This window comes from Quercus suber, unplaced genomic scaffold (assembly GCF_002906115.3).
Source record: "Quercus suber isolate HL8 unplaced genomic scaffold, Cork oak 2.0 scaffold_89, whole genome shotgun sequence".
NCBI lineage: Eukaryota > Viridiplantae > Streptophyta > Magnoliopsida > Fagales > Fagaceae > Quercus > Quercus suber.
This window is the reverse complement of record NW_027069554.1, coordinates 644531-664229: the sequence shown is the minus strand read 5'-3', so window position 1 is coordinate 664229 and position 19699 is coordinate 644531. Positions and strand designations below refer to the sequence as shown.

Sequence of the window (19699 nt, the reverse complement as noted above, 5' to 3'; positions counted from 1 at the left end):
AGACTACTTAACGGGCCTGGAGTACCGAATTATGAAGTATTATATTTCCGAGGAGCAATAGTTGGGTGGGGACGGCCCATCTGAAGGCAGGAAGCGCAGAAGTAGAGGGAGTACCATCCGAAGAGGTCACTACTGGTCCGAAGATGTCTCACTCCTCGGCCACAAATAGCCTTGATCAAAAAAACGTATGGAAGGTCCGTATAATCTTCCTAGCAATCCCAATGATGATGATAAGTTCTGGGTAGGTCTGGAGATGATCAGAACGATGAGATATCTAAAGGAAAAACTGCCACCACCGCATTTAATGCATTGCAACAACTTTTCTGGCCGCATTTATGTGGAGAAGACTCTTGAACAATATAACCTCAGCTACCGCCACTCACAAAGAACTAAACTAAGCACATGACGTGACATGCACTCAAGTAGATACGCGGATGAAGAACAGGTGGACGATGGAGATGATGGGAGAGGATGCTATATAAAGAAGAAGGGTCCTTGATAAGAAGGAGACGAGAGAGAAAGAAAGAGAAGCTTTACTGTAGCTCTGAATGTTGTAATCACTGTTCACTTAATAAAACACATCTTTGGACATTTATTCAGGGAGTTGTTCAAGCATTATTTCATGTTATCATCACTGCAAGTAATCTAGCCTACCATTGTTTACTTCATAACCAGCCCAGCTCTTTTACCCACTCTCTACAAATTCATTGTCCTTGGTTCATTGGGCCTTCAACCCATATCTTTTGGTTTGGGTTACAAAAACAGACCCTACAATAATAAAATATTATCTAAAGTAAACTATCTTGATTATTAAAAAGGAAAAAAAACCAAAAAATACGGGTAACATTCATATGTTGAGTAACATAATACAATCACAATATATAAAACCCATATATGTTATTAAAAAAATTAAGGTGCAAATTAATTTAATTTAAAATAAAGAGCGAAAAGTCTTTTTAAGTTTATAAAATATTGGTCATAAAATTTTACGGAGTGATATTCTTAACTTCATTAAACTTTAGTAACAGAATTTCACATATAACAAAATGTTGTCCTAACAATGCAAGAGTTAATAAAAAAAATCTAATGTAGATTAAAGAAAATTTTCTTTTCATATCATTGAATTGTATGTTCCAATATATATATATATATATATATATTCTTGGTTACATGATGGGAATCATATTGGGTCTAAACAAGCCTAACTTGTCGAGTAATGAATGTTTGAGCTTGCTTCGATCTCGAACTAAGCTTACAAATAATGTTTGAGCCTGAGCTTGTCAAAGAGTTTATAAAACTCAGTTTGGGCTGGCTTGATTCATTAGTCAAGCTGAGTTTGAGCTCAATATCAAGCTTTTGAGCATGAAATTCAACACAGTTATATCATTAAAGCCTACTTGGTTTGGACAAGTAATTCAAACTCCCAATAAAATAAAGTCTTAATAAGATATGAGTACATTTGTTAAGCTTATATCAAGTTTATTACAATACTCATAAACGAGGTTAGGCTTAGCTTTTATTTATTGAGCCTTACTGTTTATTAGCATATCCATGAATAACTTTTTTTGTTTGGGCTTGGCTTGTTTTATTAAACAAGTCTAAAACTAAGGCTTAAACACAAGTGCACAAGTTTTTTTTTATCGAGTTAAGCCCAAGTTGTTTACTAACAGTTTAGTTTATTTACAATCCAGTAATTTTTTATAAAATCAATAATTGCAGCAGAGATTTTTAAACATCTTTATTGGAAACACTTACATTGAATGACAAAGCTCTTTGACAATTTCTAGAACACATTACGTTGATAATTGTGTATTAGAGCATAGTTCTGTTGAGTTGTAAACTTGTAATAGGTTATAAAACAGCAGTGCAATTGATATAAATTTTGAATTTGCTCTTTTCGCAAACCTTGATTGACTAAAGCATAAATGGTGATTCAAGAAAGCTTTTAAATTTTAAATTTAAATTTTATGATTTTTGTTTTGTAAACAGGGTTAAGGTAAAAGTACAGAAAAAGTTACAAAGGCAGTAAAATTTAACCACCATTGAAAGGTTAGGGTGGTAAATTAGAGCCACCATGAGGCATTGCCAATTGTACAATCCTGGTCCCCTGATTGCAACCCCAGGCCGACCTAAGGGTGGTGGCCTATCAAAATAAACAGGTTCCCTAATTGCACCCTCAGGGTAATTAGGACTATTATACGAGTTCATATGTAAGCTAGCAGGAGGAGGATGGCCTGACAAACTATAATGTCCAGCCGATGTGTTCAAGTGTGGAGAACGCTGATCCATAAACAAAACCGGTCGCTGCCAACTAGGGGGCTGCGTAGAGTGAAATGCAGAAGCGGCACCAACAGAATCAATTGGTGGAACCTCTTTTGGAACTTCTGTTTTCTGACGCTTATTATCACCTTGTTCTTGAGGCTCAGACTCAGGAGTATTGACCGAATTTATGGTAGATGCTGCAGAGGCTGTTATCTTGTTTGTTGGAGCAACACATTTCGGCTCACTATGCTGCTGCAATGATGTAGCTTTAGACCCAGTAAGAAGTCCATTTTTGTCATTGGATTCATCATACTCGCACTTTTTCTTTGTCTGCTGCCTTTCCAGTTCCGCAATGATTTTTTCAAGGATTTCGGGCAAGTATGGAGCTTCATGCTTGTAAATTTCAATGTAGCTTAGTAAAGCTCTTAAAGAAGCTAATTCTTTGCTTATCCCCTCAAGCTGTAAGCAAGTTTTACCCAAATCATGAGCAAATACGTAAAATAAAAAGGTGATTGGATGTTTGACTAGGAAGCAATACAAAGTAAACAAAAAGGTGAAGCAAATACCTGAACTGAAAGTGAGTTATTTCCATTCCTGCATAGTTCCTCTGCTTTTCTTTTAGAATTAATAAAATGATCATTTAAAAGAGGCAATGGCTGGAACTTGTCAACCAGCTCCAGTGCACAGATATATTTAATAGCTTCCAACTGCTGCTCTTCTTTGATAAGATTTTGAATAAAATCTATTAATGGAAAATATAAATTATTAGTATTAAGTAACTGAACCAATAAGAACTATAATAATTAGGCATAACCAGTGTAACAATGATGACAATAATTGAAGCAAAGGGATTAAAAAATAAAAAATAAACTTAATGACATGAATAGGGGGTTGAGGATAGGTGGATTAGGCATGTTATCATCATTATCAAGTGAAACTCCTAAATATCACATCAGACAGAGGAGATAATACAACTACAGGAAACCCTCTTCTTGAGAGTATACTCTGTTGAAAAAACATTAAAACCATGGGAAAACCCATTTTGGTTCTCCATAAGATTTCTGGCATACCCTGGTGAATTTGACGAAATGCAATTTCATCTCATGCAAAACAAGTGGTTTATATTAATTTTACATAACAGTTGAGCATTACTTAAAGTGTTCTAACAACAGTTCCAGATAAAACCTTTCACCCATTCAGGTTTTATTACATTTCCTACATACTATCTCCATAAAGTTCCCTTCTAGATTTCTCTATCATATAATTCCCATCTTCCATATTTTTTATTCAAACACATCACAAATATGGCAAAAAAAAAAAAAAAATGATATAGAAGAAATAGGAGCCAACAATTTCTAAAGACCATTACAAACCAGAAAATGCGTTACAACAGAAAAGCATACAGAAGATATAAATCAGTTATTTACATATCCCAATGAAAGTTCCTTGTGCAAAGGTAGTAATACCAAGGTATCATGTACTGTATGAAGGAGGAATGATAGCCAAACAAAGGAAAGAGTTTTCAAAATATAGTAACAGAATCTAACCATTTATGGAGGGAGAGAGAGAATACGTACTGGGCATAATATCTGACAGGCCAAGGACCTGACATAAATCAGGGACCTGTTTACGCCAAACATCAGTATCCAAAAGACCAAGAACCTCATCCGCATAAAAAGAAGAGCTCAACCCATAGACTACTAAAAATAGCAGAAAAGCCACAACCAGCAAATGATCACCTCTCTTCTTTTTCAACTTTGATTTCCAAATAAGTGCATACTTCATGGCTTCATCTTTCACCAGAGGCTTAATCTGGAGTGAAACTCGTGGTAGCTGTTTCAACAAGAAAATGAAGTTTCTAGAAACATCCAACTCAGAGCCTCCATCTCCCTTTAAGATTGAACGAAAAACTACCTTCATTGCATCCAAAACAATCTTCTCCGGATCCGATACCGATTGAAGAGCATCAGAAAATTGATTGCGTATTGACTTATAATCCACTTGCTTTTTAAGTAACAATTTCAATTTCTTTTTTTTCCTTTGATTTCTTTTAAATAGTGTTAGCAATTTCTGTCCATTCTCTTTTACAGATGAGCATTTAGGATCCAGCTTAGATCTCACCATTGAAGAAGCCACTCTGCTGTACAATTGCAAACTTTCCTTTGACAATTGCCCGCTCTTTACATGGGAATGAACACTGCTTGCTATTCACGTAAAACACAAAACATTCAATATTCAACAGAAATGCTAGATCGGATTAAGAGTACAAAATTTTTGTATTCCATGTATTAAAAGAAAGTGCATGTTTGACAGGTAAGTTAAACACACACACACCCAGGTCTTGAACCTACAACTTCACCTTCCACCTAGCACTTTAAGGGAAGAAAGTGCCAGTTGAGCTTGAGCTCATTGGCATATTAAAAGAAAGTGCATAGGTTTGATTATTGAGATCAATCAAATCATACAAAAAAACTAAAGAATGAACAGGCATTATTCAAAATCTACTTTATCCAAACATTTACTCAAATTTTGATTATATATATATATATATATATATCAATTTTCCTTGTCGGCTGTGTGCCTCAAAATGAGTAATATGATATAATTTTTTCTTCATAAAAGATAATCCCTTTCATTTCATTAGAAGCCAAAAGAAATTGAAAAGAAAGAAAAAGAGGTGTACATGGTCTTGTTAGGCATCATTCTGGTAACTATACGAAGCACTCAAATTTAATAAATAAATAAATCTAAAAGGTTCAAACCATCCACACAAAAAAACTATGCAAGGCATAAAAGTATTCTTGAGATGACCAAACTATGATTAGAACCATGAAAGTTTATGCCAGGGAATAGAACAGGAATATTTATTTAACTTGATGTTAATAGAATAAACACATTGAAATAACCTTAAACTAACAACCATTTCTCACACTGAAACCAAGAACAAGAACCTTAGTACAGAGAGACAGAGGAAGGGGTCAACACCATACAATGTCTTTGGCCATTTACACAGAAGCCTGTGAACTTAGCAAAACCTTGCACACATTTATCCACACAAAAAAACTATGCAAGGCATAAAAGTATTCTTGAGATGACCAAACTATGATTAGAACCATGAAAGTTTATGCCAGGGAATAGAACAGGAATATTTATTTAACTTGATGTTAATAGAATAAACACATTGAAATAACCTTAAACTAACAACCATTTCTCACACTGAAACCAAGAACAAGAACCTTAGTACAGAGAGACAGAGGAAGGGGTCAACACCATACAATGTCTTTGGCCATTTACACAGAAGCCTGTGAACTTAGCAAAACCTTGCACACATTTCAGCAACTTGAAACAAAGGGATGAAAAGAGAAAATGATGGCAATTTCCATTGTATTCCTTTCTCAATATGGGTAAGTACAACATGAATTTAAGATGGAGAAACCATACTTTGCTTCTAAAGCAAACATTCTAGCAGCTAACAGGAGTTCTTCTAAAACAGAAAGTATAACATGGGAGAATGTAATCTGATTTTGAAACTGCATCACATAATGGACAGCTATAACTTATCCAAAAAAAAGATTTTTAGCTATATCAATATGTCTAGTGAAGGTGGTTTGGAGTTGAGAGGATTAAATGAGTGGAATAAGGCAGCAATGACGAAAATATTTGGAATCATCTTGTTTAATTAGGTTCTTTTGAATCACTACTTGCTTTAAGGAAAAATTTATGGGGCTGTTGGTATCCCCCAGGACAGCAGGACTGCACATGGGGGTGGAGGAAGCTTCCAATCATCAAAGAGCAAATTTAGGCCATTGACAAAGCACAAGGATCCAGTAATCAACACCTAGAGATTAGGCCCCGATTGATGTAATGATGATGATTTGATGCAGGAAAAATAAACTAGGATGGGGCTTTTATTCAGGAAACAAAAATAAAGGGATAGGACCCAGGAATTAACACCTAGAGTTTTCTTGAAGTCAGCATCAGGAAGATAAAATGGAAAAATACATAGAACCTAGGCATTGGCACCTAGGGATGCTTGGAATCAGCATCAGTCATAATAGGAACCCAGGAATCAGAACCTGAGTTTGCTTGGAATCAACATTAAGTTCTGGACAAAAACTCCACCAATTTTATAACTTCATAATCAACTGCTTACCATACTGCATTTTGGGGCCTTTGAATAGACTCTCAATTTACATCATAAAAGAAAGGAAATAAATGTCTAACCTAACAAAGAAAGGAAATAACTTGTAATTTATTACATTAAAAGCAAAATAAAACAGAATAAAATCCTAAAAGTCTGAACATCAATCACGATTAATCAAATTCAATAAAATCAATCATTATAGCACTTTTGGTGTCTGCACCAATTCTCGTAGGGTGGGAGAAACTCAACCCCATATATTGTAGCTCACGGTGGTACTAAATGGGTCAGAAAGGGATTTTGTGTGTGTGTGTGTGTGTGTGTGTGGGGTGGGGTTAATGGAGAATTGGGTGATGCGTGGGTGGTTTGATTTTTGTGGTTGTTACGGTTTGGGATTTGGACCCACAATTGGAGGCTGGTGGTTGAGCGGTAAAGTTTGTGGAGGTTGATTTGGTATGGGTGTATTGGCTATTGGTTTCAAACAGTGGTTGTGACAAATTTGAATTTACTCTGATGCCAAAAGTGATGCAGGACAAATTGACTAGGAGGGGGCTTTTATTTGGGGAAACAAGATAAGAACAAAACATAAAGAGATAGGATCTAGAAATCAGCACCAAAGGTTTGCTTGAAGTCAGCATCAAGAGGGTAAAATTAAAAATATACAGAACCCAGGCATTGGCAACTAGGGCTGTTTGCGATGAGATGAAAAAAATTCATATTTTTATCCCCTTCCTTTAGCAGAAGCATCTAAGACTTTTGCCTACAACGTATTTCCTCCTACAGCATAAGTTTCTCAAGTTTCACATGGCTTGTTCGCATTGCATCTTTTCTTTGTCTATCAGGGATCTATCCTCATTAATCATTGGATGATGCAAGTTAGCAGTGTGTTTTCTACGCATTACATTTCCAAAATCCGTTTCATTCCACTTCTTCAAATCTAATTTTAGTGCCTTCAGCTTGTTGACCAAAACAAAACTAGGCGAGCTGTGAACTGATAAGAATACCACCACCCCTCCACCCTATCAGTAAACCCTTCAACCTTCAGCCACATGTTTCTTTTCCCATTCTTAGATTCCTAGAAACTTAAAACCTTGCAAACACCTATTGATTTGTCACCTTTCAAATCCTAAAACCCAAAACTTCAAAACCCTAAGCCACCTATCAAATAGACCTAAATAACCCTCAAATAGCTCCATTACTGTCCACTTGTTACTGTTCAGGGCCCTGGAATATCAACCCAGATCTTTAGGTTTCCCCTTTGTTTAATCCCCAAATCCTACCATTCATTTTCCCGCACCAAAATCTAAATCTAAATCCTCAAAATCCAAGCTTCCCAGCTCTTCCAGGTCTGATTTGGCTTCATTCCTATTTTTTCTACATTACGTCATCAATTCTTTTGATAAAGAACATCAGCAATTCATCTAATAAATTACCAACTACCCCAAAACCAGTGTTGTGTAGATTGTTTGATCATTGGTTGATGTTGATAGGTTTGTAGTTAGCAGCAAAATGTTGCTTGTTATTGTGATTATACCTCTTTGTATTATCAGTCTTCTCCTAGGATATAAAATCATTCTCTTATCTGGAGACTCTAAATGCAATTCTGTTGGATAGTCTCGCACTATCATAGAACGTACTTAGAAGAATGTTGGCTAACAAAATCTCCAAGACTACCATCAATTAAATTAAAACCAAAAAGGGTTTCCAATAATATAGATGAATAAAACTGTGACGGTCAAACAAAGGAACTGAAAGATGTGAATCAACCCACCTAAATATAGTAGTAGCCCATTATTACAATATTAAGCTTCTTGAGATTCTCAATAAGAGCATATGTAGTGATAAGTGGCCAACATTGCAGTGAAAAGTTCAGGGTCAATTTAAATGGCCACCAAATGGCATCAAATAATTAGCAGATTAGTAGTATTCAGTCATGGGGTACCTTGATTGCTGAACAAGCTTGCTGGCTCCTGATGAGGCAGTTTTATTAACTGGACAGCTGAAGGGGAACCATTGGAAGTATTTGGTGCAGCATCTGCAAATACAGCTGTTCGTGGACGCTTACCACCACTATTCTGTTGCATTGCAGTCAAGGGCAGAGGGGCAGTGATTTGGCCAACGGTTGCTGGGAAGGTGAGGTTATTCGTCATAATGGATATAGGCATAGGAGCAAGGATGGGGGCAGCAGGAGTGGCAGAAGCAATATGTTTTTCCACACTCTGCTGTGGTGGTTGAGCCTCACTGCCAAGGGCTGGCTCAGTTGCTTTGCTCATTGCTTCTTGTTTCCTCAGAAAAGCAACGAACTCCTCAAGGTTCTGAAATGACATTTCAGATTCAAGCTCATGGTCTTTAATGCATCTAAGGACATCCTCCATGTCAGCTATTATCCTGTTTAGGGCCGCATTCTGCTAGCAGGTTTATATAAATGATCTCACTCAGGCTGTTGGCCCTACACAAAGTATGCATTCACATTGAAAAAGAAGGAAAAACATACCTGTTCTTCGGGTGGTCTGTCCTGCTTTCTGCAAAGCCTGTTGGCAGATTTCCTTAATTGCTTCAAGTAAGGTCTCAAGAGGGGTATTGGTGGAAACTTGTCGGGTAACTTAAATGCATAAATGAACCTAATAGCCCTGAGAAGCTGCTTTACTTCAATAAGATTTTGAATGAATCCTGGTACACATAAACCAGTAAATATAGGTAACATGTTCCATCAAACTTTGGGAAGGGGATACAAGGGATACTTAAGGCTAATTAAGCAAATTCCTAACATTAAGCATGAATTGAATCATTTTAAGACCATGGTTAAGAGACATCTACTCATAGAAGAACCAGCAGAAGCCAGTTTCTATCCAACCTTACAAATGGGCAATGGGCAGGAACGGTCATGTCACCCTCGGCTAGTTCAATGAAATACATTCTACAATCAATTAGTAAAATAGATACTGGTAATGCATGACTAACATTTGTACATCTTTTTAGATAGTCTACTTTAAGTGCCTTTGAGGGCAAAACATCTCAAAACTGATTTTCCATTTTTGAATTTTTAAAGGCAACTAGGAAGTTTCTCCAAAAGTTCTAATGAACTCCATTGGATTGTCCATCGTTACAAGTTCCTCCAAGCTTTTCATGACCAAATGTGCTCAAATTCTTCCCAAGAAAATTGAATGAAGTATCTTCCACTTTTAAAAAGTCTTAATGCAAAAAGAGAGCCCATTTCCACTACCATTACCTCAAATGATTTGGATTCAATTGTAAAGTAGTCTTACCACCCATTTTTCAACGAAGGATATTTAATGAGGAATGACAGAAGTGAATTCAGAGACTACCACCTCTAACCAGGGAGTTCTCCCAACTGTGCCATTGGCAAACGTTGAGGGTTGTTATACCATTGTACCACTTTTCATTCCAAGAAGTTGTTATACTATTGTCTTTAATGAATCATACACACAGATTACATTTCAGAGAAACTTTCAAGTAAAATAAAAATTAAGATGAGGGTAAGCTATATGAAGCCAATTTTCAGAAGATTTACCTGGAATCTTATCATCAAGACCAAGGACACCACACAAATCACGCATCTGGTCATCCTCAGCAACTTTATCCAAATATTTTACAAGCTCATCGGCATCAAAAGCAGAAGCCAATCTGTAAGAGGCTAAGAGCTGCAAAAACCCCAAAACCTCCAAAGAATGATCAGCATCCACCCTCATCTTTATCCTCCAATCATTGGCCAATCTCATAGCTTCTTGTTTCACCTGGGGTTTAATATCCGGTGAGAGTTTCAACAATTGCTCTAACAACAAAACACAACTCCCTTGAACAATACTCTCATTAAACTCCACGTCGCCCTTCTTCAAACGCGGAGGATAAAAGCCTTCCATAGCATCCAAAACAAGCTTTGCAGGGTCTGATGACAATCTAAGAGCAGTAGCCACTTCAAGTCTCATCGAATCATGCTCTTTCCAACGCTCATTTAGGAATATTTGCAAGCTCTTTCCATCCATAGTTACACAAAATCGAAGACTAGCAGTAGAAGAATTGTTAACAACATTGTTAACTGGAAAATCTTCTAAGGGCTCTGTCTTAACTCGGGTATGAAGGGAGTCAGCGAATCTTTTCTCTCTCAATTCAAGCTCTTTAATCTGCTTTTCAAATAGCTTCTCTTTCAACTCGAGCTCTTTAATTCTCTCCCCCAATTTATTCTCATTCAATATGATTTCTTCTGATCTCTTCTCTTTCAAACTAATATCTTTCAATCTCAACTCAATGCTTTCCTCTCTCAATTCAAGCTCTTTAAACAGCGCTTTAAATTGCTTCTCTTTCAACTCGAGCTCTCTAAATCTCTCTTCCAATTTCTTCTCATTCAACACAAATTCTTTCGATCTTCCTTCAATGTTCTTCTCTCTCAACTCAACCATCCCATGCCATTCCTCCGATTCCTTCCAACTTTCCTTCAATCTATCCTCTTTCACATCAAGCACTCGAATACGCTCTGCATACTGCTCTTCTTTCGCCCCTAAACCCCTCGAACTTTCCTCAATCCTCTCCCCTTTCAATTCAAGCTCTTTAGACAACTCCTCAATTTTCTTCTCTTTCAACTCCAATTCTTTCAAACATTCTCCCAATCTCTTCTCTTTCGCTTCAAGCTCTCGAATACACCCTCCATACCGCCTCTCTTTCGCCTCTAAACCTCGCGAACACTCCTCAACCTTCCCCTCTCTCAATTCAACCTCTTCAAATCTCTTCTCTTTCAACTCAAGCTCTTTAGACCACTCCTCAATCTTCTTCTCTTTCGCTTCGAGCTCTCGGATACACTCTCCATACCGCTTCTCCTTCACCTCAAAATCTATAGAACACTCCTCAATCCTCTCTTCTCTCAATTCAAACTCTTTAACTCTCTCCTCCAATTTCACCTCTTTCAACTCGAACTCCTTCAAACACTCTCCAAATCGTTCCTCTTTCTTCTCGAAACTTCTCGACGACTCCTCGAGCCGCTTCTCTCTCAGTTCAAGCTCTTCGAACCGCTTCTCTTTGGACTCGAGCTCTTTCGCCTGTTCCTGGAGAAAACGACGCGTCGTATCGAAGTGGTCTTCCAGATCCTTCCATTGAAGAGAGAACAAAAGCAGCGAAGACGAAGAACTGTGGATTTGCTCCAGCGTTTTCCGCAGAGTTTGCTTCTTTATCTCCGCCACTTCGAATTCGCTTGAGACTTTCTCCATTACAAACACAATTAAACACAGAAAACCTAACTATCTCTACATGCATTCAATAAACAGAGAGAAAAGAACAAAGAGGAGGGAAAATAGAGAAAATTGATTGTTTCGCTAATTTTCTCAGGAGCCAATGAGGGTTTAATGGGTATGTTCTTTTTTTATGTGGGGGTTAATTTTCTTACAATAAACTCTTCTAACGAGTTACATTATGATAACTAATAAGACAAGATAATGTAGTATAATGAGTTTTTTTTTTTTTTCAAAAAAAAAAAAAAAATTTTTTTTTTTTTTGTTGTTGTGTGTTTTAAAATTTGATTTATACTATTAAACTTTAAAAATAAAATCGCTCTACATATTCTACACTTCTACTTAAATATGTGAGGTTTAATTTGTTTTTTTTTTTTTAATTTCAAAGTTTATATTATTATTTTGAAATTATAAGATTTAATTTGTTTGAGTTTAAACTTAAGATTAAAAATGTATTTTCGCTTTCAAAGAAAAAATATATTTATTTTCTTCAAGTTGTGTGAATTGCTGAAATATATTTTTCATTTTTTTGAAAAAAAAATTGTCAAACCTCAATTTTTGTCCTTTAAATTTATAAAGTTATAATTCTATCGTAAGAAAATTAAAAAGTTATAAAAAAAAATTTCTAGGTTATGCAAACTTTTTAAACATTAGATGTATTGAGCTTGTCATTTGATAAAAGGCAAATTTAATATACTTTAAAATTTTAAAAGTTAAGTGATGAAACTTAGATTTCAGATGGAGCATTTCTAGGAAATCCTAGGAAGGCAAGTGGGGGAGGTCTTATTCATGACCATCATGGAAAGTGGGTCAAGGGCTACATGAGACATATTGGTGTTGCAACCAGTATCATTGCTAAGTTTTGGGCCTTGAGGTTTGGGCTTCCCACCTTGGCATCACCCAATTACTGGTGGAACTGGATGTAAAAGTTATTGTTGATCTTGTCCTTTCTAAGAAACCCTCTAACAAATCATACTCTTCAATGCTTAATGACTACAGGTACCTCCTAAGCCAATTCCATCGAATCAAGATCAACCATGTGTATCGGGATTTTGTTGCTCTCGTCCAGGGAATTTTGTTGTATTAGATGCTCCTCCCACTGATGAATTATGTGTAATTTAGAATTCTAATGCTTCCGGATTGTACTCCCTAAGGCTTTCAGCCACTACTTTGTCTTTTATAGCTAGGTAATTTCAATGCATTCCCCTTTTAACCAAAAAAGAAAAGAAAAGAAAAGAAACTTAGATTAAATTTTTAAGACCGAAAAGAATATTTGTATTGTAGGGGAGTGCGTTTGATTCCAAGTGTTGATGGGCCTGTTAGGAAGATTGGCCCAATACCTAGCGATGGAGAAAAGTTATTAGGCTCAGAGAATTGAGATATGGCATCTTGAGAGTAATAGTTTGAAGCCTTACGGCCAAGAATCGGTAACACATCTCCTTGGATGACCACAGAGACAAACTCAACGTCCTCAAAAGAAATGTCCAAGAATCTAGAGGGTGGCTTCTGGGTAAAGTAACAGTCACTTTCGCATTAATTCAATCCACTTGCTTAACACAGTCATATTTATTGCTGAATGACAAGCCTGAATAGTATTTCAAACCCTTATAGCCTGTTTGGATGTTTAAAAAAGGAGGGGGAGTAGAGTAGAGGGAGGGAGAGTAATCTAATTACCTTGTTTGGAAGTTTTTTAAGGAATGAGGGGGAGGGGTTTGGAGGGGTTTCAACTCCCTCTAGCCCCCCATTTTTAATTCCCCCAAATTGGAGAGATTTGGAGGGAGAGTAGAGTACATAAACTATTAACCAAGTAAATTACCTAATTTACCCTTATTGTATTAACAAAATTACACAAGGGGAAAGGCTAATTACTCCCTTCCCCCTTACTAATTTTAAAAACATCCAAACAAGGTGGAGGGGAATCATTTTCCTCTACTCTCCTCCCCACTACTCCCCTCCCCTCTACTCCCCTCTACTCTCCTCCCTCTCTAAAGTTCCAAACAAGCCATTAAAGTCTAGATGCATCATGAAAGGAAAGGGGAAGGTGTTTAATGTGACAGGTATCTCGCTAGCGCCTAGCAGTGTGTTGGGATAGGGTTCTAGGGGAGAATAAAGAGAAACAAGACATGCAAAAGGAGGAGGCGATCAAAAAGGAGAGAGAGAGACACGGAGAGAAAAAGTGTATGTTTATATAAGGAGTTTTATTGGAAATAAATGAGAGATCTTTTCTTTGATTGTTCCTGATTGATACTTGTAGTTTCTTACCCTAGTTTAAGTCTTCCATTGTGGATTCACTCCAACCCATCTATTGCAAATTAATTGTGACGTTAAAACATCGTTTTTAGCCCCCACATGTATTTTTTTAGAAGCTTTTTAAAAATGAATAATTATATTTTATTTTAAAAAATTTTAAACCTTTTTTTCGAAGAAATTAATTGTGTGAGTTCATAAATAAATAGCTATTAATAGTAGAATTAATTGAAGTTTTAAGAAATATTACTCTGATGATAATTGAAGTTATAAATTCAAATTTATGCAAGAAATAGTTAATTATGAAAAAACAAGATAGGAAATACTTAACTTTAAATGAGAATTTTGATTCAACAAAAGGCTTATAAATTATAATACTACCAGAATATTGCTGAACTAAATCATGATTTTGTCTGATACTATAGACTATCATAGTTTTGTTATACTAGGTGCTATAGCGCTTCAAAGTGTTATGATAAAATATATAATTACATCAATTTTTTTTTTCTTTTTTTGGAGGTGGGGGGAGGGAGTCAATGTTAAATCCTTTATGTTTTACGACTATACATCTTTAGTGTAATAGTCACTCTACAAGTACAAAATTTTTGTTGAGTGGTGGGATAAAGACCGAGATTTAAGTTTTCAGAAGAAAGTTTCACATACATATACACTTAAATTAAGTTAGAATAAAAATTTTATTTTATATAAAAAAATAAATGTGGGGCCCGTGGGCCTGATAGCCTCGGCCCATCAGATAGTAGGCCCAAGGACAACGCCGAGGAGGGCTGACCAGCCAAGGCTAAGTCAGGTAAAACCACTGTTGTGACCCACGCCGAGGACCTGTTCATCCTCGGCATTCTAAGGATAACTTTCGGGAGGGGACAAGCTCAGAGCAAGCTGTCACATTCGCACTTAATGCATTCACCTAACCCCTCTGGCCGCATTAATGGGGATATAACCTCTTGGCAGGGCAACGTTGATCAGAGTGAACCACTTGAGTATTGATAAGGCCTCTGATGGGACGGACGACCAGAAGAAAGGCAAATGGATGATCAACAGATGGAATAAGGAGATAGGCAGATGGAAACTATATAAGAAAAGCAAGTAAAGTAAGAAGGGGGGGGGAAAAAGAAAGAAGAAAAGGGTCTCCTCGGCCATGGGCCGAGGAGCATCCCCCCATTTGTAAAGAAAACTCTTAGTATTTTTTATAAAGAAAGTTCATGCATGGTGATCGACGGCCAGCACCTAAACCTTTAACCCACTCTCTATAAATTTATTGTTTGGGCTTGATTGGGCTGAAAACCCATTCGTACTCAGGGTCAATCCAAATTGAGTCCCTACAATTGGCGCCGTCTGTGGGGAGGATTAGGGTGCTGGCCGGCGCACCAGGCGAGTGTTCTAAGTCTTCGTTTTACAGTAGGTTGAAAAAAAAAAAATCACAGTTGCTTTTAATGTCTCACTGGAATTAATTGAGCTTTGTTGTGACTTGCTGGTATGGTAGCTGCACAATGATGTTGAATGGTGGAAGTATGTGGATGCTTGCTTAATCATGTTGAGATTTGCACAATGAGTTTCATTGCCTTAAAATATTGTCCAATTTTAGAGCCTCAGAAAAGATAGTGCTTCATTCGTTATCTCAAGTTCATATTTGATTCCTAATTGCACTTTGTTTTTTGGTATTTGATCGGTAATTAAGAAGCTTTATTGAAAAAGGAGAAATAAGAAATACAGCAAAGGAAACAGTTTCCTTGGTACGCAGATAGTGTACAAGGAAAATTTGATCACCACAAAGTCCTAATTTTTATTTATTCCTTTGATGATTATGCAAATGCCAAGGGGTGTTCCAGTTGCAACAGTTGCAATAAACAATGCTACCAATGCAGGTTTGCTCACAGTAAGGATGATGGGGATTTGCGATGCTGACCTATTGGCAAGGTGGGTTTTTTCTCTCTTTCGTCTCTGGAAGTAATACAGAATTGTGTTGGGTATGAAACCAAGAAAAAAAGAACGTTAGGTGATAAGTCTTGCATGAGTTGATTCTGGAATAATATCCTTTGCAGAATGAGCCAGTATCAAGAAGACACAAGAAATGATGTCTTGAGAAAAGCAGAGAAGCTGGAAAAGGATGGTTGGGAGTCTTATTTGAATCCATAAGTACTTAACTGTTTTGCCAGCCATATGCATGATTTTTGTGAGTTTAACACACTATGGAAGTTCAAGTTTGGAGAACACATTACCACAGCTAAACTTGGAATTAACTAAAGGATATGTCCAATTAAGACATCAAGCGGATCAATTTATGTAGGATGAATGCAAAAATGTGTCAACAGAAAAAGTGAGTGAACATGGTACTGGCAATTTTGCTTGAGTTTTGAGAGATCAAGAAGGAAAGAAAGTATAGAAAACAGAGGTGGCGTTTGTGGGAATAGGAAGAAGCCTTGTATCCATTGTAGATGCTATAAGGGGGACACTGTAGCAGTTAAGTTGAATGAGTTAAAAGAACTTGTTTCCCCTTTAGTTGCATAAGGATGTTCTTTTGACCTTAATGTTTAGATGGTAATTAATGATTTATTACATCATTGAGTTCTTGTACGTTTACGAGGAACAATTTTTCTAACTGGTCTCAAGCAATTGTTCTGCCATTGAAGGTCAGCGAGCTGCTCAATTCAAATCTATGATATCTATTGGTAGGCTTAAGCTTGTCTTTGGATGGAGGCGCAGCCACATTTTAATTGGATTGAAATATAGATTTGAATATATCATAGTCTATTCTTGTTATTCTTCTGGATAAAAGCCCGGAGAATCTTACACTGCAAATTTCTTGGAGAGTTACCTCTAATCTTGGAAGTTCATATTGTTTTCTTGTACCCTGCAATGTTATAACGTCTTTAAAGTTATATCTAGGGAGCAATCTAAAAAATATTAGCAGGCCTGTCCAATTTTTATTGAAACTGGCAAGCCCATGTTGTTTTCACTTGTCAATGAATAAAGGCGAACCATCAAGACAGATTGGTGTAGTAAACATAGGAGATTGAATCTTGATCATCATAAATTGGCTGGGTAAATTTAAGGACCATTATTCTGTGTGTAACCCACCTGCTGCGCCTGTAAAAGAAAGGTCAGAAAAAAAAGGTGCTGAAAATTGATGGCTAGGAAGAGATAATAGCATAGTTTTAAAAACCGGACCGGACCGGCCGGTCCGACCGGTTCAACCGGGAACCGGCCTTAAATCCGGTCCAGTTATGATAAAAAACCGGAAATAATTAAAAAACCGCTGAATAGTAAAAACCGGAGATCCGACCGGAAAAACCGGAGGTTGAATCGGTTTATAACTGGTTGGAGATTTTTTGTCTTTTTCGGCAAAACTATGCTGTTTTGGTCCTCTAAAATCCTAAAAACTAACCCTAAATCTCTAACTCCCTAAGCTGAAAGCCCACCCACACCCTCAGACACTCTCAAGTCTCAAGTCTCATCTCACTCACCTCACCTCAAGCTCTCAGACTCGCTCATCTCGCTCTGCGGCTGCGATCTGCCTCGTCGAAAGTCATTGCCTCAAGCTCGCTCTTCGCTGCCTTAAGCTCGGTCTTCACTGCCTCAAGACTGTTTGTTCGCTCACCTCAAGGCTCTCTCTGCCTCACGCAGTCATGCGCACACTCTGCCTCAGCAAGTTGAGTTTTTTTTTTTTTTTTTCCTTTCGAAAACAGAGTGAGCTCTGCCTCACGCACCTGGGTTTTGGCCTTTGGGCTCTGCGCCTCTGCCTCACTCAAGCTCTGCCGCCCTCAAGCTCTGCCTCACTACATCTCTCAAGCTCTGCCGCACGCTCTCACTGCCGAGGTTTTTAATCTCAAGAGCTCCTTTCTCATTTGGTTAGTTACTTAGTTTCTTTTTTTTATTCTTAATTTCTTATACAATTTTTTAAACCCACATTTAACTTTTGGGATATTTGTACTGATTTGGCTTGTGTTTTGATTAGATGTTGAGGATATTTGACTATTTGTTGATGTTGAGGTAATAAATAGAGGTAATTTCATTTGGGGTGTTGCGATGATTATTGGTTTGATTTGTGTCATAGTAATTGTTTTTGTTGAAATGAATGTATTTAGTGAGTTTTGTTTACAATTCCTAGCTCTCTGCTTGGTTGGTCACTTGGTCTTGCTGCGTTCTCTGCTCTCTGCTCTCTGTGTTCTCTGCTTGGGTAATGATCTTTTTTTTTTTTTTTTTTTTTTTTTTTTTTTTTTCATTTTCTCGGTTCTTTTTTTTTTTTTTCATTTCTCTCGGCTTCATCAAGTAATAAGCTAATAATTAATATTTTTTTTTTTTAATGATTATGATGATTACTTGATTTTGATTTGTTTTTGATCATTTTTTTTTTTTTTTTTTTTTTTTTTTTTTTTTTCTCTCGGCTTCATCTCAGATTCTCAATTCATGTTGTCGGCTTCAACTCAGTTCTCCTTCCTGACCTCACTGGTAAGTGGTAACTTCAATTATTAGTTTACAATAGCATTTTAGTTTATTTGTGATTTTGTATATGTTGTGAATTTGATTTAAGAGTATTATTGTTTGAAATATAGTTTACAGAGAATTATACAATTTATACTATTGATTGTGTATGTTGTGCTGATGAATTTATTTGTTGATAAAATGGTTGCTGCCAGTCTGAAATTGTTGAGTAAAATGGAGTCCGCCTCTGTACCATCTAATGAACATGCTTCTACAACCGGGTCTAATACTAATTCTTCATCTGTGAGAGCGAAATGTGATCCCGCATGGGATCATGTAACTGAAGTAGTGAAAGACGGAAAAAGTAGTTATAGATGTATACATTGTGGGAAAAGTTATAAAGGAGGGGGCATTAATAGAATGAAAAGACATCTAGCTGGAATTAAAGGAGATGTGGCTGCATGTATGGGTGTACCTTATGATGTTAGGTTTCAAATGGTTGAGAATTTGAAGGAAATTTCAAAATCTAAAGAACAAACAAAAAGGGATCAAGAAGCATCTAATTATTCGCCATTAGAGGACTCACCAGAATTTGAAGATGTCCAAGAAATTACTCCTAGAAGTTTTCCACCTAGAGGTAGGGGGCTAGGTAGGGGAAATAGAAGTGGTCCTAGTAATTTTCCACCAAGATCCAATCTTGGCAAGAGAAAGGTTGGTGACATTGATAATTACTTCGCTCCTAGAACAACACCGGGAGCTCAACCTTCTATTAAAAGTGTGCTTGCTGGCAAAGAAAAGAAGTGGAGGGTTGATATGGCTGTAGCAAGATGGATGTATGATGCTTGCATTCCAATTAATGTTGTGAATTCTAGTTATTATCAACCTATGTTCAATGCTGTAGCTTCTTATGGTCCTGGATATAGAGGCCCAAATTATCATGCCCTTCGAGTGCCTTTGTTGAGAGATGCAAAAAGAGAAGTCCAATTGATTGTTGATTCTCATCGATCATATTGGGCTGAGACTGGTTGTACAATAATGGCTGATGGGTGGACTGATACTAGGCATAGAACATTGATTAATTTCCTTGTCTATTGTCCTAAAGGAATTATTTTTATACGTTCTGTTGATGCTTCTGACTTGGTTAAGGATGCTATTAATTTGAGTAACTTGTTTGATGAAATTGTTAGTTGGGTTGGTCCTGCAAATATAGTACATTTGGTCACTGACAATGCTGCAAATTATGTAGCTGCTGGAAGAATTGTGTGTGGAAAATATAGGAACATTAGTTGGTCACCTTGTGCAGCACATTGCCTAAACCTAATTTTTAAGGAGATTGGGAAAATGGATCATATAGCTAAACTTGCAGAGC

At 36.9% G+C, this 19699-nt stretch overlaps 1 protein-coding gene and 2 long non-coding RNA genes across 5 annotated transcripts; 1 reads left to right on the top strand and 2 right to left on the bottom strand.

Moving 5' to 3' along the window:
- Window positions 1-1926: 1926 nt before the first annotated feature.
- LOC112009993 (FRIGIDA-like protein 5) lies at window positions 1927-11810 on the bottom strand. Of its 2 annotated transcripts, none has more exons than XM_065774268.1 (6): window positions 9936-11810; window positions 8898-9073; window positions 8346-8811; window positions 3840-4466; window positions 2829-3004; window positions 1927-2721 (listed from the first exon to the last, which is right to left on the bottom strand). In XM_065774268.1, the coding sequence occupies exons 1-6, from the start codon at window positions 11620-11622 to the stop codon at window positions 1966-1968; spliced, it is 3888 nt and encodes a 1295-aa protein (XP_065630340.1). In that variant the 5' UTR covers window positions 11623-11810; the 3' UTR covers window positions 1927-1965. The 2 variants fall into 2 exon arrangements, with proteins under 2 accessions (XP_065630340.1, XP_023898123.2); XM_024042355.2 differs by having other exon boundaries at window positions 8346-8808; window positions 9936-11809.
- Window positions 5617-8335, bottom strand: LOC136067881 (uncharacterized). Its single transcript, XR_010629290.1, has 2 exons — window positions 6325-8335; window positions 5617-6285 (listed from the first exon to the last, which is right to left on the bottom strand). It is a non-coding gene; the product is annotated as an uncharacterized LOC136067881 (long non-coding RNA).
- A 3571-nt stretch (window positions 11811-15381) lies between the features above and the next one.
- LOC136067880 (uncharacterized) lies at window positions 15382-18338 on the top strand. 2 transcript variants are annotated; one of them, XR_010629289.1, is made up of 5 exons: window positions 15382-15825; window positions 15951-17756; window positions 17864-17898; window positions 18017-18085; window positions 18305-18338. It is a non-coding gene; the product is annotated as an uncharacterized LOC136067880 (long non-coding RNA). The 2 variants fall into 2 exon arrangements; XR_010629288.1 differs by having other exon boundaries at window positions 17864-17911.
- The last annotated feature ends 1361 nt before the right edge of the window (window positions 18339-19699 follow it).